The sequence below is a fragment of the Dama dama genome, chromosome 8 (assembly GCF_033118175.1).
Source record: "Dama dama isolate Ldn47 chromosome 8, ASM3311817v1, whole genome shotgun sequence".
Classification (NCBI taxonomy): Eukaryota; Metazoa; Chordata; class Mammalia; order Artiodactyla; family Cervidae; genus Dama; species Dama dama.
The window spans coordinates 707,888-721,548 of NC_083688.1; the positions used below are offsets into that span (position 1 = coordinate 707,888).

A 13,661-nucleotide genomic window follows, 5' to 3' on the forward strand; every position below is an offset into this window, starting at 1 on the left:
GGTCCTGAAGTTGCATCTTCTTTGGAGGTCATGGATCCGACACCGTCCACCGTCAGCTACCCTCCTTGGGGCCTGTCCGGGATCCTCAGGACGAGGTAAGGATACTCAGAGCTCTAGCCTCTCTGCTTTCTCAGTGTTCACGTGTTCTGCTTCACTTTTTAACTCTTCGGTGTCCTTGTGTGAATGAATGACACGCCCTGCACGAAGCAAGTGATGAGCCCTGCTCTGCGGTTTTGTGGTGCCTCGTAATGACTGAAGGCAGCCCCAAAAAGGGGAGCCTTGTCGGGGTTTATACCGACCTGCCAAGGCCAAGAGACACCCAAGGTCCCTGCTAGGGGAGTGGCCAGAGACGGCCAAAGCGTGTGGACTGAACTTTCCTTTCTCGGTCATCTTTTCCTGGTCTCTTTGACCATTTCATAATTGTGTGGGGAATTAGAACTACTAACCTAATCTGTCAGATCACAGACTTTCAAGGGAATTGTGATCCACGTTGTTACTCTGCGCTTTTACTCAGACCCCATGTATGGAAGCGCCTGGCGTTCTAGGAGCCGAAAGTTACAGGAGCATGTTTGGAGCGAGGCGGAGCTCTGGCTCCAGGAGTGTCTCTCAGGCTAGAGATCACCCTCTTGGCTGCCTGCCCCAGGGGCCAGCGACCTGAAAGTGAGTCTTTGTCGCGGCCTGTCTCCTATCTCTGTGGAGAGAAGCGCTGCTGCTGACCCTGAGGCTTCTGAGGATACAGATCAGGAATCGCAGGATCTGGTCAGCGTGGAAACGCAGTGGGCTTCCTCCTTTGGAAGCGCTGGCTCTTAGTGGGCCAGGGGAGGCTCTCTGACGGCTTTTGTCTCAACTCCTCAGATATTCTTTCTGTGGAATCTGTGGTAATGAACTGGAAGGATTGGCCCTAATAGCTCGAGAACAAAAATCACTTTTTCCTCGCTGGCCCGCCCTCCACCACCTCTTTGCTATCACATACACTGGCGTGACACTCCGGAGGGACATCTTGGTTGCCGTTCATCCCTTTATGACTCACACGCTTCCCCGAGGAGTCCTAGCTTGGGAAACGTTCTGGGAAAGCTACTCTGCTCCACCCTGGGAGGCGTCAGAAGAAAGGGGCAAGTCAAAGGTCTTGGTGGTATGGGACTAAGTCAGTCTGGGGTGCCATCAGGTCTACCCCTGGGGTGTCTCCACCCCGCCTTGGTGGTAGAACTGGGAGGGACGAATAAGATGCCTGTGTCGGTAACGGACAGACTAAGTCCAACCAGGGAAGGAAAGCTTCGTTGAAAAGTATGTCTACACTCCCATCTAGAGCAGGGAGGGACGCTTCTGGTGGAAAAAAGCCACGGCTGTGGATGCCGCTTTTCTCTTACAGATGGGGGCCAACAGTTCCAGAACCACTCCTTAACAATGTATTTTAAAAAAAAATGGACAAGTTCAATCCCCAGAATTTAAAAAGACACGCCAGATCTGTGATATGGTCACAGCATCCTTTGGGAGATGGGGAACACTGACCTGTTGAAGGATCTCAAGTATTACAATTTTATACCTAGACTGGTTCTGTAGAAAATAAGGGAAATGGGTAGAAGTGCCTTGTGTATTGTTCTTTATCTCTTTGGAGACAGGCCAGACTTACGTCCTCAGGGTGCAGATTTGGGTGTGAAACCTTCAGCTCCCTCCTGTTCTCTAACGTGGCCCCTGATTCCAGGGCTCCCAACTGAACAGGCTGAGAGTCAGCACATCCTTCCAGGACTGGTTGCCTCAGTCTCGGCAGAAATTCAAACCGTTCCAACTGCAGTCGAGACTATTTAGAGGATCCAGAAAAGTATATAGAAGCCTTTACAGGACTAACTTTACTTTATGACCTTACTTGAAGAGATGTAATGTATGTCTTAGGACAGACGCTGACTCCTGATTCGAAAATTTGACTTTTGGAGAAGCTAGTACTTTCGGAGATGAATGGCTTGAGCGTGAGGCAAGGGGAAAAAGGGAACGTGAAATGACTCTCCTTCCTACAGGGAGCCAAGAGGTTCCAATAACAGAGTCACTTTGCCGGATATATTCTTGAAGGACTTTAGCAAGCACACGCTGACTTTAGACTATGCTAAGTTGGCTGACATAGAGCAGGGAGAGAAGGAAACTCCTGATAAACTCCTAGATGGACTATGGAGGCTCTCCACAAGTTTGCTGACATTGATCTTGAAAGTGCAGAAGAATCTATCTTAAAAATCTATCTTAAAAGATAGATTTCTCACTCAGTCAGCTCCAGATAACTGCGGTAAGTTATGAAAACATGCATTTGGACCAAATCAGTCTTTAGATAATCTGTTGCAGCTGGCTCAGATGGTATATTATGGTAGAGAATATGAGGAGGAAAATAAGAGGGAAAAAAGAACCAGGCAGAAGACTGATGCCCCTTCAATGGCTGTGAGACCTGCTCTGAAACAGCCTGAGAAAAATGCCCAGAGGGACCCAGGTAAAAAGGGATGGGCTTGCTATTACTGTGGGAAGGAGGGGCACCTCAAGCGGGATTGCCCTCAGGTATCTAAGCTGCCCCCAGCTCCATGTCTGGTCTGCAAGGGACCACACTGGAGGAGAGACTCCCCCAGAGGCGTAGGCCCCAGGGGTCGGGCTCTCAGGACAATCAGGAAGGTGCCCGGGCGTCCCCACGCACGCGCCCACCTAATCACACCTGAGGAACCCCGGGTATTAATAACTGTGGGGCACTCTGTCAGTTTCCTTTTGGACACTGGGGCAACTTTCTCTGTGCTCAATGAAGCCCCCGGTCCGCTTTCCTCCCGATCCAATACTGTAATGGGACAGTCTGGATGAGCCAAACATGATTATGTCAGTCGCCCTTTAAGCTGCAATTGGGACTCTGTGCTGTTTTCTCAGGAGTTTCTGATCATGCCAGGGTCTCCCTCACCCCTTCTGGGGAGGGACATACTGAGCAAGGTCCAGGCCTCTGTTTTCATGAATATGGAACCCACTCTTCTTAATGAAATAAACTGTAAATCCTAGAGTGTGAGCTGATGAAAAAACTGTGGGTTGAGCACAAAATGCCGTTCCTGTCGTTATCAAGCTCAAAGACCCTCACCTGTTTTCACATCAAAAGCAGTATCCACTAAAGCCCGAGGTTAAGGAATGGGCAAAACCTTACTGTACTCACTCCTCATGATGTAAGTGGGATCTTAAACTCTAAAGTCCAGAACGACAATGGGTCCACCTTTAAAGCTGTTGTAACTCAAGGGGTGTCAAAAGTTCTAGGAATAGAATATCACCGACCCTGTTCCTAGAGACCCCAAACTCCAGAAAAGTTTGAAAAGGCTAATGACACTGTTAAGAGATATTTGCATAAGTTAACTCAAGAGACTCAGGACAATTGGCTTAAAGTTCTACCCTTAGCTTTAATGAGGGCTCGGACTGCCCTTGAAAAGGAAGGACTGTCCCCCTTTGAATGTATCTATGGAAGACCCTTCTTATGCGCAGACATTGTTATAGACCCTGAAGCCTTAGAATTAACTATGTGAGTCAGCTTTCAGCCTTTCAAGAGACATTATAGAAACTCTGGGAGGTGACTTCTGACCCAGCCTTTGAGTCAAACAAGCCGCTGTTTGATCAGGAACTGAGATGGGCCTGAGAATCTAGGTGGGCCTGCTTTTATCTTCACCAGCAATCATGTGTGATGCCTCTCTTTAATCTGATGATATCTAGCAATCCTAAAATGGACTGGTGCAACACTTTGTACTTTAACTATGGACATAATGTAACTTTTAACTTTGATTATGTTTTAACTTGGTTTAATGACTATTTTGCTGCACATAAAAAGGTAAATGGGTCTAGATCTGGTGGTTTTCAACCTGATGTTTAACAAATATGGGATGAGGTTATATGGCTAACTCCTAAAAAGGGACGCCTACTATCTCAGTTCAGTTCAATTGCTCAGTCGTGTCCAGATCTTTGCAACCCCAAGGACTGCAGCACACCAGGCCTCCCTGTCCATCACCATCTCCCAGAGCTTACTCAAACTCGTGTCCATTGAGTTGGTGATGTCATCCAACCATCTCATCCTCTGTCGTCCCCTTCTCTTCTTGCCTTCAATCTTTCCCAGCATCAGGGTCTTTTCAAATGAGTCAGTTCTTCGCATCAGGTGGCCAAAGTATTGGAGTTTCAGCTTCAGCATCAGTCCTTCCAATGAACACCCAGGATTGATCTCCTTTAGGATGGACTGGTTGGATCTCCTTGCAGTCCAAAGGACTCTCAAGAGACTTCTCCAACACCACAGTTCAAAAGCATCAATTCTTCAGTGCTCAGCTTTCTTTATATTCAACTCTCACATCCATACATGACTACTGGAAAAACCATAGCTTTGACTAGATGGACTTTTGTTGGCAAAATAATGTCTCTGCTTTTTAATGTGCTGTCTAGGTTGATCATAACTTTTCATCCAAGGAGCAAGTGCCTTTGAATTTCATGGCTGCAGTCACCATCAACAGTGATTTTGGCGCCCCCAAAATAAAGTATGTCACTGTTTTCCCATCTATTTGCCATGAAGTGATGGGACCAGATGCCATGATCTTAGTTTTCTGAATGTTGAGTTTTAAGCCAACTTTTTCACTCTTCTCTTTCACTTTCATCAAGAGGCTCTTCAGTTCTTCCTTTCTGCCATAAGGGTGGTGTCATCTGCATATCTGAGGTTATTGATATTTCTCCCGGCAATCTTGATTCCAGCTTGTGCTTCATCCAGCCCAGTGTTTCTCATGATGTACTCTGCATAGAAGTTAAATAAGCAGGGTGTCAATATACAGCCTTGATGTACTCCTCTCCCTATTTGGAACAAGTCTGTTGTTTCATGTCTAGTTCTAACTGTTGCTTCTTGACCTGCATACAGATTTCTCAGGAGGCAGGTCAGGTGGTCTGGTATTCCCATCTCTTGAAGAATTTTCCACAGCTTGTTGTGATCCACAGTCAAAGGCTTTGGCATAGTCTATAAAGCAGAAGTAGATGTTTTTCTGGAACTCTCTTGCTTTTTAGATGACCCAGTAGATGTTGGCAATTTGATATCTAGTTCCTCTGCCTTTTCTGAATCCAGCTTGAACATCTGGAAGTTCACGGTTCACGTATTGCTGAATGACTTGGAAAATTTGGGGCATTACTTTGCTAGCATGTGAGATGAGAGCAATTGTGCGCTAGTTTGAGCATTCTTTGGCATTGCCTTTCTTTGGGATTGGAATGAAAACTGACCTTTTCCAGTCCTGTGGCCACTGCTGAGTTTTCCAAATTTGCTGATATATTGAGTGCAGCACTTTCACAGCATCATCTTTCAGGATTTGAAATAGCTCAACTGGAATTCCATCATCTTCACTAGCTTTGTTCATAGTGATGCTTCCTAAAGCTCACTTGACTTCACATTCCAGGATGTCTGGCTCTAGGTGGGTGATCACACCATTATGCTTATCTGGGTTGTGAAGATTTTTTTGTATAGTTCTTCTGTGTATTCTTGCCACCTCTTCTTAATATCTTCTGCTTCTGTTGGGTCCACACCATTTCTGTCCTTTACTGAGCCCATCTTTGCATGAAATATTCCCTTGGTATCTCTAATTTTCTTGGAGAGATCTCTAGTCTTTCCCATTCTATTGTTTTCCTCTATTTCTTTGCACTGATCACTGAGGAAGGCATTCTTATCTCTCCTTGCTATTCTTTGGAACTCTGCATTCAAATGGGTATATCTTTCCTTTTCGCTTCTCTTTTTTTCACAGCTATTTGTAAGGCCTCCTCAGACAGTCATTTTGCTTTTTCATGTTTCTTTTTCTTGGGGATGGTCTTGATCCCTGTCTCCTGTACAATGTCATGAACCTCCATCCATACTTCATAAGGCACTCTATCAGATCTAGTCCCTTGAATCTATTTGTCGCTTCCACTGTATAACTGTAAGGGATTTGATTTGGGTCATATCTGAGTGGCCTAGTGGTTTTCCCTACTTTCTTCAATTTTAATTTGAATTTGGCAATAAGGAGTTCATGATCTGAGCCACAGTCAGCTCCCGGTCTTGTTTTTGCTGACTGTATAGAGCTTCTCCATCTTTGGCTGCAAAGAATATAATCAATCTGATTTTGGTATTGACGATCTGGTGATGTCCATATGTAGAATCTTCTCTATGTGTTGTTAGAAGAGGGTGTTTACTATGACAAGTGCATTCTCTTGGCAAAAATATTAGTCTTTGCCCTGCTTCATTCTGTACTCCAAGGCCAAATTTGCCTGTTACTCCAGGTGTTTCTTGATTTCCTACTTTTGCATTCTAGTCCCCTATAATGAAAAGGACATCTTTTTTGGGTGTTAGTTCTAGAAGGTCTTGTAGGTCTTCATGGAACCATTCAACTTCAGCTTCATCAGCATTACTGGTCAGGTTATAGACTTGAATTACTGTGATATTGAATGGTTTGTCTTGGAAAAGAACAGAGATCATTCTGTTTTTGAGATTGGATCCAAGTACTGCACTTCAGACTCTTTTGTAGACTATGATGGCTACTCCATTTCTTCTAAGGGATTCCTGCCCACAGTAGTAGATATAATGGTCATCTGAGTTAAATTCACCCATTCCAGTTCATTTTAGTTTGCTGATTCCTAAAATGTTGACATTCACTCTTGCCGTCTCCTGTTTGACCACTTCCAATTTGCCTTGATTCATGGACCTAACATTCCAGGTTCGTGTGCAATATTGCTCTTTACAGCATCGGACCTTGCTTCTATCACCAGTCCCATCCACAACGGGGTGTTGTTTTTGCTTTGATTCTGTTTTTTCACTCTTTCTGGAGTTACTTCTCCACTGACCTCCAGTAGCATATTGAGCACCTATCGACCTGGGGAGTTCATCTTTCAGAGCCCTATCTTCTTGCCTTTTCATACTGTTCCTGGGGTTCTCAAGGCAAGAATACTTAAAGTATTCCATTCTCTTCTCCAGTGGACCACGTTTTGTCAGAACTCTCCACCATGACCTGTCCGTGTTGGGTGTCCCTACATGGCTCATAGTTTCATTGAGTTAGACAAGGCTGTGGTCCGTGTGATGAGATTGGTTAGTTTTCTTTGATTGTGGTTTTCATTCTGTCTGCCTTCTGATGGAGAAGGATAAGAGGCTTATGGAAGCTTCCTGATGGGAGAGACTGACTGAGGGGGAAACTGGGTCTTGTTCTGATGGGCGGGGCCATGCTCAGTAAATCTTTAATCCAATTTTCTGTTGATGGGTGCGGTTGTGTTCCTTCCCTGTTACTTACCTGGGTCCAAACTATGGTGGGGGTGATGAAGATAATGGCCACTCCTTCAAAAGGCCCCATGCATGCACTGCTACACTCAGTGCCCCCAACCCTGCAGCAGGCCGCCATCACCCACGCCTCCGCCGGAGGCTCCTGGACATTCACAGGCAAGTCTGGGTCAGTCTCCTGTGGGGTGACTGTTCCTTTCTTCTGGGTCCTGGTGCACACAAGGTTCTGTTTGTGCCTCCAAGAGTCTGTGTCCCCAGCCTTGTGTAAGTTCTGGCGGCTCTGTGGTGGGGTTAATGGCGACCTCCTCCAAGAAGGCTTGGGCCATCCCCAGGTCTGCTGCACCCAGAGCCCCTGCCTCTGCAGAAGTCCCCTGCTGACCCGGCCCTCCTCAGGAGACACACACACACAGCTCTGTCTCAGTCTCTCTGGGGTCTGGGTCCTGGTGCGCACAAGATCAGGGTTGAATAGGAACCCAGTTGGCTGGGGAGTGAGCCACAGGTGAAAATAACATTGCTCACATCATCCAGGCTTGGGACAAGGTTGCAGAGCTGGGCTTTCTGCCTGAAGGTGTCTTTTTTCTGGTTGTCCAGCTGGAGAAGGGATACCACACACCGCCATTTGGTATCACCACACTGTATTGAGTTGTCAGTAACACTGCCGTCAGCCCCTTGAACTGATGCCCCTTGGACGAGGATCGTGGATAAATCCTCCTGGGCAGGCAGAGTTCATCCCTGGCTGCTCCTTTGCTTGGGTAGGAGGGGTTCCACTTCCACAGGCTTCTGGCTACGCCAGGGTGTGGCTCAGATCCCATCTGGAAGGAAGAGGCTGATATACTGGGCACCCCAATGACCCTTACTTGGGAACAGAAGACATGTTAAAATGCAGAATCGAGTTGTATCCCAGGGAATGGTGATAGGAAGGAGGCTGGAGGTGAGGGAGTTATGTTTTCCCTTTCCATGGTGCTGATGGGATTCTCTTCCTGAAGTGAGCAGAAGGGACTTGGCTAAAGGCACTCTGTTTGCCAAGAGGCCAGTCCTGGTCATGTGGCAGCAGCCACAATTCAGGCAAGAGAACCTTCCGGACGGGCAAGATGCTGCACATCAGGGCCAAGGAGGGCTGATATCTATCCTCCATCTCTCTTTTGGGCTTTATAACAAGCAACTTTTGTTAGCCACTGCAGTCAGTCTAGCTGGATTCTGAGGGTTTAAGGAATGTATCTACTTCTATAGCTGGGACTCAGCCTGGTGGAGATGACTCTATCACTCTGCCGTCCAGTGGGAGCTGTGCCCAAGCTTGCGCTCAGTCACTTTGGTCATGTACGACCCTTGGCAGCCTATGGACTGCAGCCCACCATGCTCCTCTATCCACACGATTTTCCTGGCAAGAAAAGTGGAGTGGGTTGCCATGCCCTTCTCCAGGTGATCTTCCCCACCTAGGAATCAAATCCACATCTCTCGCATTACAGGCAGACTCTTTACCCCCAGCTACCAAGGAAACCCAATATGGTAGCCACTTGTGGCTACTGAACGCTTAAAATGTGGTTTTTCTAAGAGACATGTGATTTAAATTTAAAATATATATCAGCTTTCAAGAACTTACTACCAAAAAAGAGAATGTGAAATATTTCATTAATATTTTAAAAATTCGATTACCTATTGAAATGATAATAATTTGGATATACTGCAATAAAGAAGACATTATTAAATTAACTGCACCTGTTTTTCACTTTTAAAAATGTGGCTACCAGAAAATTTAAAATTACATGTGTGGCTTGCACTGTGTTTCTATTGGAAGGTGCTGTTGCAGAAGTCTCTGGATGACTTTCAGCAATTCTGAGGTGAGTGAGTGGCCAAGATGTGAAAACACCAGCAGGATGGATTTAGCACACTAGCCTCCCTTGGGAAGTTCCAGACGTAGGTGAGTCAGGGAACCCCCACTGAGGATGGGCTCAGGCCATATTTCTTGGGTGTAAAAGGGAAGAGTGACCTCAGAGGACTGGGCCTGTGGGCGACATCCAGGAGCAAGAGAACTGGTGGTTTTCGTTTCGCACCAGAATTTCTGTCCAGAAACCCGAGACGGGGCTGAGAGGGAAGAAGCTCCGAGGCGCACCCCAAAGAGCTTCAAAGTGGCTTCCGGTTTCAGTAACCAACTAAGTGATTCTATTCTAGGGCCTTAGGAGCTTATTCACAAAGACCTTGTTGATCGTGGCTATGGATTTCATATGTGTGTTTAGTCGCTCAGTCGTGTCTGACTCTTTGCGACCCTACAGACTGTAGCCCGCCAGCTTCCTCTGTCCATGGGATTCTTCAGGCAAGAACACTGGAGTGGGTTGCCGTGCCCTCCTCCAGGGGATCTTCCCAACCCAGGGATCGAGCCTAGCCTCCCACATTGCAGGAAGATTCTTTACCGCCTGAGCCACCAGGGAAGCCCATGGGTTAAATCATAAATCCTGTGCAACAACCCTGTATTATGAGAACATGCTATCACTCAGAGCAGTGGGCACACTGCTGCTTTGCCCAGATCCCTTTCTGGTTCTGGGAACCCATCCCCCAGCTCCTGGGACTCTGCTGCTAATAAGCACAGCTGTGGGGAATTTCCTGGCCGTCCAGGGGTTGGGACCCTACGCTTTTACAGGCACCAGGGGTGCGGTTCAATCTCTGGTCAGGGAACTAAGATCCTGTAAGCTGAGAGGCATGGCAAAACTACAGCTGTGATCCCCTTTAGATGATTGCCTGTGGGCTACAGGTACCCCCTTGCCTGTTCAGAGAGTTGAAGTCCCCACAGCCAGCGACTGACTGGTGTAGGTCATGAGACTTGGCCCCAGATGGAATGACTGGGCTGCCACTTCTGCTCAGAGCCCTCCTGTGACCAGGCTGAGGCCACATCTGAAATCACACTCTTGGCTTCTTCCCTTTTCTAGTCCTGCTCCCCACACTCCTCTGGTTTCTCCGGGAGGCACTTCCTTAAGTCACTTGTTCCCAAAAGCTCACCTCTGCTTTTCCTTCTGGGGAACCCCACCAGAAAACAGACTTTATTGTGGGTGTGGTCTTGACCTTGGGTGGTGGCCAGGTGATACACACCCACTGACTGTGTGTGGGATTCCAAACCCTTGGGATACTCTTGCTGAGAGCCCTGGTTGTGTGTGCAGAAGGGCAGGGACCGCAGGGGCCAGGAGAGGGCCCGTGTGTGGCCTGCCTCACTCCAGGCCATGGCCATGAAGCAACCATGAACATCACACCAACAGCCACATGACTTCCCTCCGACTATTTATTTTGTTGCAGTTTAATCAGGCTCTTTCCCAAACATGTCGTGATCTCCTGCATTGGCTCTCATCCAGAAAGTTGAAACCATGTCCCACTTCTCATCATCTTCACGATACCCTCTGTTCTCTTATTTAAAGTATTTCAAAGTAAAGATCGAAACAGGACCTTGGCTGAGTTTTGAAACACAGAAGTGTATTCTAGGCCTATGTTTATAGATAAAGTGGTGGGTGGGGAAGAATGATGAGTCCAGGGATGCTGGGGGGAAAGTCCACAGCAAGGGTAGTCACACAGGTGGGCAAGCAAGATGGGGAAGGGTGTCTGAGGCCTGGGGGCTTCAGAATTACCAGAAACTGCTGACTTAATGATGGGGAGAGCCTTAGAAAAATCTAGAAATACACACCGTCTCCACATGGGAAGTGCCCACTTCCCCTTAAGGCAGACTAAAAAAAAAAAAGAAAGCCCCAAAACACACATTAACCAAACACAAAAACACACAGCAAACTCTAAGTCTCCAGATAAACATTCACAAATAGGCACTTGGTGTCTTCAGCTCTGGGGTTGGAGAAACCTGGGGCTTGGGCCCCCAAAGGCAGAAGCCACTGTTCCCAAAGCAGGAACAACAGCTTCTGAAGGCGCTGGGGTCCCATCTGCTGCGGGAGTACTGGCCCAGCTGGACGGGCAGAAGGCTTGTTTAAAGAAGACCCGCCCCTTTCATTTCACTGAGACAGTGACTTATGGAAGCGCTGCATCCTGTTCATTTCCTGAATATAGTGAAGTGGTATTTCTAAAGAGCGCATCGCGGAAAGGGCAAATGCTGGCCATTTAAATGCGGGTGGCTGCCTCCTGGAGGCCAGGGCCAGACCCCGTTTGCTACTGGGCCCTGTACCTTCAGAGCCCACCACTGTGCCTGGTACTCAGGCACACAATACAGGTTTGTTGAATGAGTGAATAATCCAAGAAGAAAATCTCAATTCTTCAGGAATCCAAATTTACAAACTTTTCATTAGTTATAAATCAGCTCCTTTTTAACCCTCAAAGTGGAATTATAATTCACTTATTCTCCAAAGTCAGCTGTCCTTAAAAGGAAATTTTAAAGCTGGAACTAAGTCTTTTCAGTGGGAGCCAGGGAATGAATCTGATTATGTCCAAATGAAAGGATTTTCAGCAAATGTACTAAGAAACTTCAGTGGGGGTAATCGGTCCATCTCTAAGGCCAGTAGCTGGCCCAGAACTGGCTGTTCGGGCTGGAGGTTAGGGCAGGGTCTTTATGTCTTGCGCCTGACATCTGGAGAGGAGAGGTGGGTCTCTAATTGTGTCCTGCGGTGGGGAGGTCTGAGCCTGGCTGGCGGGGATGAAGTCCTTGTCTAGCTGCCTGGAGAGACGGCATGGGAGCAGGAAGTAGAGGCCGCGAGAGGAGAGGGGTTGGGGCGGCCAGAGAATTGAGAACCCGGCAGAAAAGATGGATTACACAGCTCACCCTGGGGCATCTTTGTACAAGGAACTCTTGGGCCACAGGGATGCTGGTGTGGGGAGGAACTCCCAAACATCTGGGAGAGCCTGGGTCCATGAGAAAGATGAGGCAGAAGGAGCGTCTTGGAAACTGAGAAGGCTGTGCTGATAAAATCTGCTTCCAGCAAAGGTTCTGAGCTTGATGATTAGACCCTCAGGGAATCGGGGGCTGCCAGTGGTACCTACACTGGAGAGGGCAAGCCGGGGGCATCTGAGGCAGGCTGGAAAGGAATGAATAAATGGGGGTGGCCCCCTGAACACCCCAAGGGCAGTGAATTTCAAAGGATGTGGCAGTTCAAGGTACATCTGGATTCTAGAATCCTTTTCCAAGCTGGCTGCCTTGACCCTCGGGGTCTGGCTACTGGGCAAACTGGTCATCCCAGAACGTCCTTCCTTTCTCCTCTCATCCAGTTTTGGATAACAGACTAAAGATTCTGGGGGAAGGTTTTGGGTTCTGGGATTTTTTGTTTGTTTTTCACATCAGGGCTATACAGACTCTGGCCAAATGTTCAGCTATTTTCAGGAAGGTCAGAATGGAGGCTCACAGGGGGAAGTGACATGGTGGATGCTGAGGCCCTTCTGAGAGAGGGCAAGGCACGGATACCCCAAACCCCTCCCCACTGCTTGAAGGCCCCTCAGTGGTGGCCTGCAGTCCAGTTCAGGCAGGGGGTGCTCTGGGGAAGTCTGGAGAAGTCAGGGAGGGAGGGGGCACCCGGGCCCCTGTGTGTCAGCCCGACAGCTGGGTTTCCTCCTTTTTGTTATCCAAGCGCCTGACTCAGCTTTGGTTGCTGAGTACTCACTCCAAACACGGTGACCTTGAGTAAACACGTCGCAGCCACGCGATTAGGTGAGGAGCCAGGCCGCCTCCCCTCACAGAGGCCCTTTCTTCTAGAGATCGTAGTAGGTTCTGGTAACTGACAACTGGGGCCACCTTCCCCCCCTCTTCCCTTGCTTTAGATTTCCACTCTTCCGTTTAAAACTCACCAAGACAGAGAAAGCCCTCGGAAAACCAGACCCCCACCCTCAACCCCGCACGAGCAGAAGCCGGTTTCGGGGTTCTCTCCTCCCACGACCTCGCTGTGTGGCCCCTTTCCAGGTCCTGTAAGTAAAAGTAAAATTGAAAGTAGGAACGTTTTCCCCCAAGTTCCCTGATGGCTATTGCTGAAGGGCATCCTGCAATCACACTGAGGACCACAGAGGCTGGTCCGGCCCCGGCTCGGGTGGCCGATGGGCTGCGACCCGCTCACGGCAGCCCTGGGCGGCTCAGGGCTGCATGTGCCACCACTTGAAGGTGAAGGGCTTCCGGCGCACGTTGGTGCCGCAGTGCACCTCGCCCAGAAACTTGTGGTAGGCGGAGATGTCGTCCACGAACGTGCAGCAGAGGCCCAGGGGCTCCAGCAGGGAGCGCACATGTGTCTCCAGGCAGCACACCTCCTCCACCTGGGGCCCGAACGGCTTGGGGATGCCCAGGTCCTTGTCCAGCACAATCATGTTCACCTGGGACGGGGAGACGGGGCCGCAGTTACGTTTGGTGAGCACCTGCTCTGCCCCGCCCTGTTCCGAACCCTCCAACAACCCTGTGATCTAGGGACTGTGATCATCCCCACTTTACAGATGAGGAAACTGAGGCTCAGAG

General features: G+C 48.5%; 1 protein-coding gene across 2 annotated transcripts in view; it reads right to left on the reverse strand.

Moving 5' to 3' along the window:
* Window positions 1-10,516: 10,516 nt before the first annotated feature.
* The window catches only part of PADI2 (peptidyl arginine deiminase 2), a 54,550-nt gene continuing 51,405 nt past the window's right edge, over window positions 10,517-13,661 (reverse strand). For both annotated transcript variants that reach the window (XM_061148018.1, XM_061148017.1), the window contains one exon: window positions 10,517-13,522. In XM_061148018.1, coding sequence (XP_061004001.1) covers window positions 13,289-13,522 — 234 coding nt within the window. In that variant the 3' untranslated portion in view covers window positions 10,517-13,288. The remainder of the gene's footprint in view (window positions 13,523-13,661) is intronic.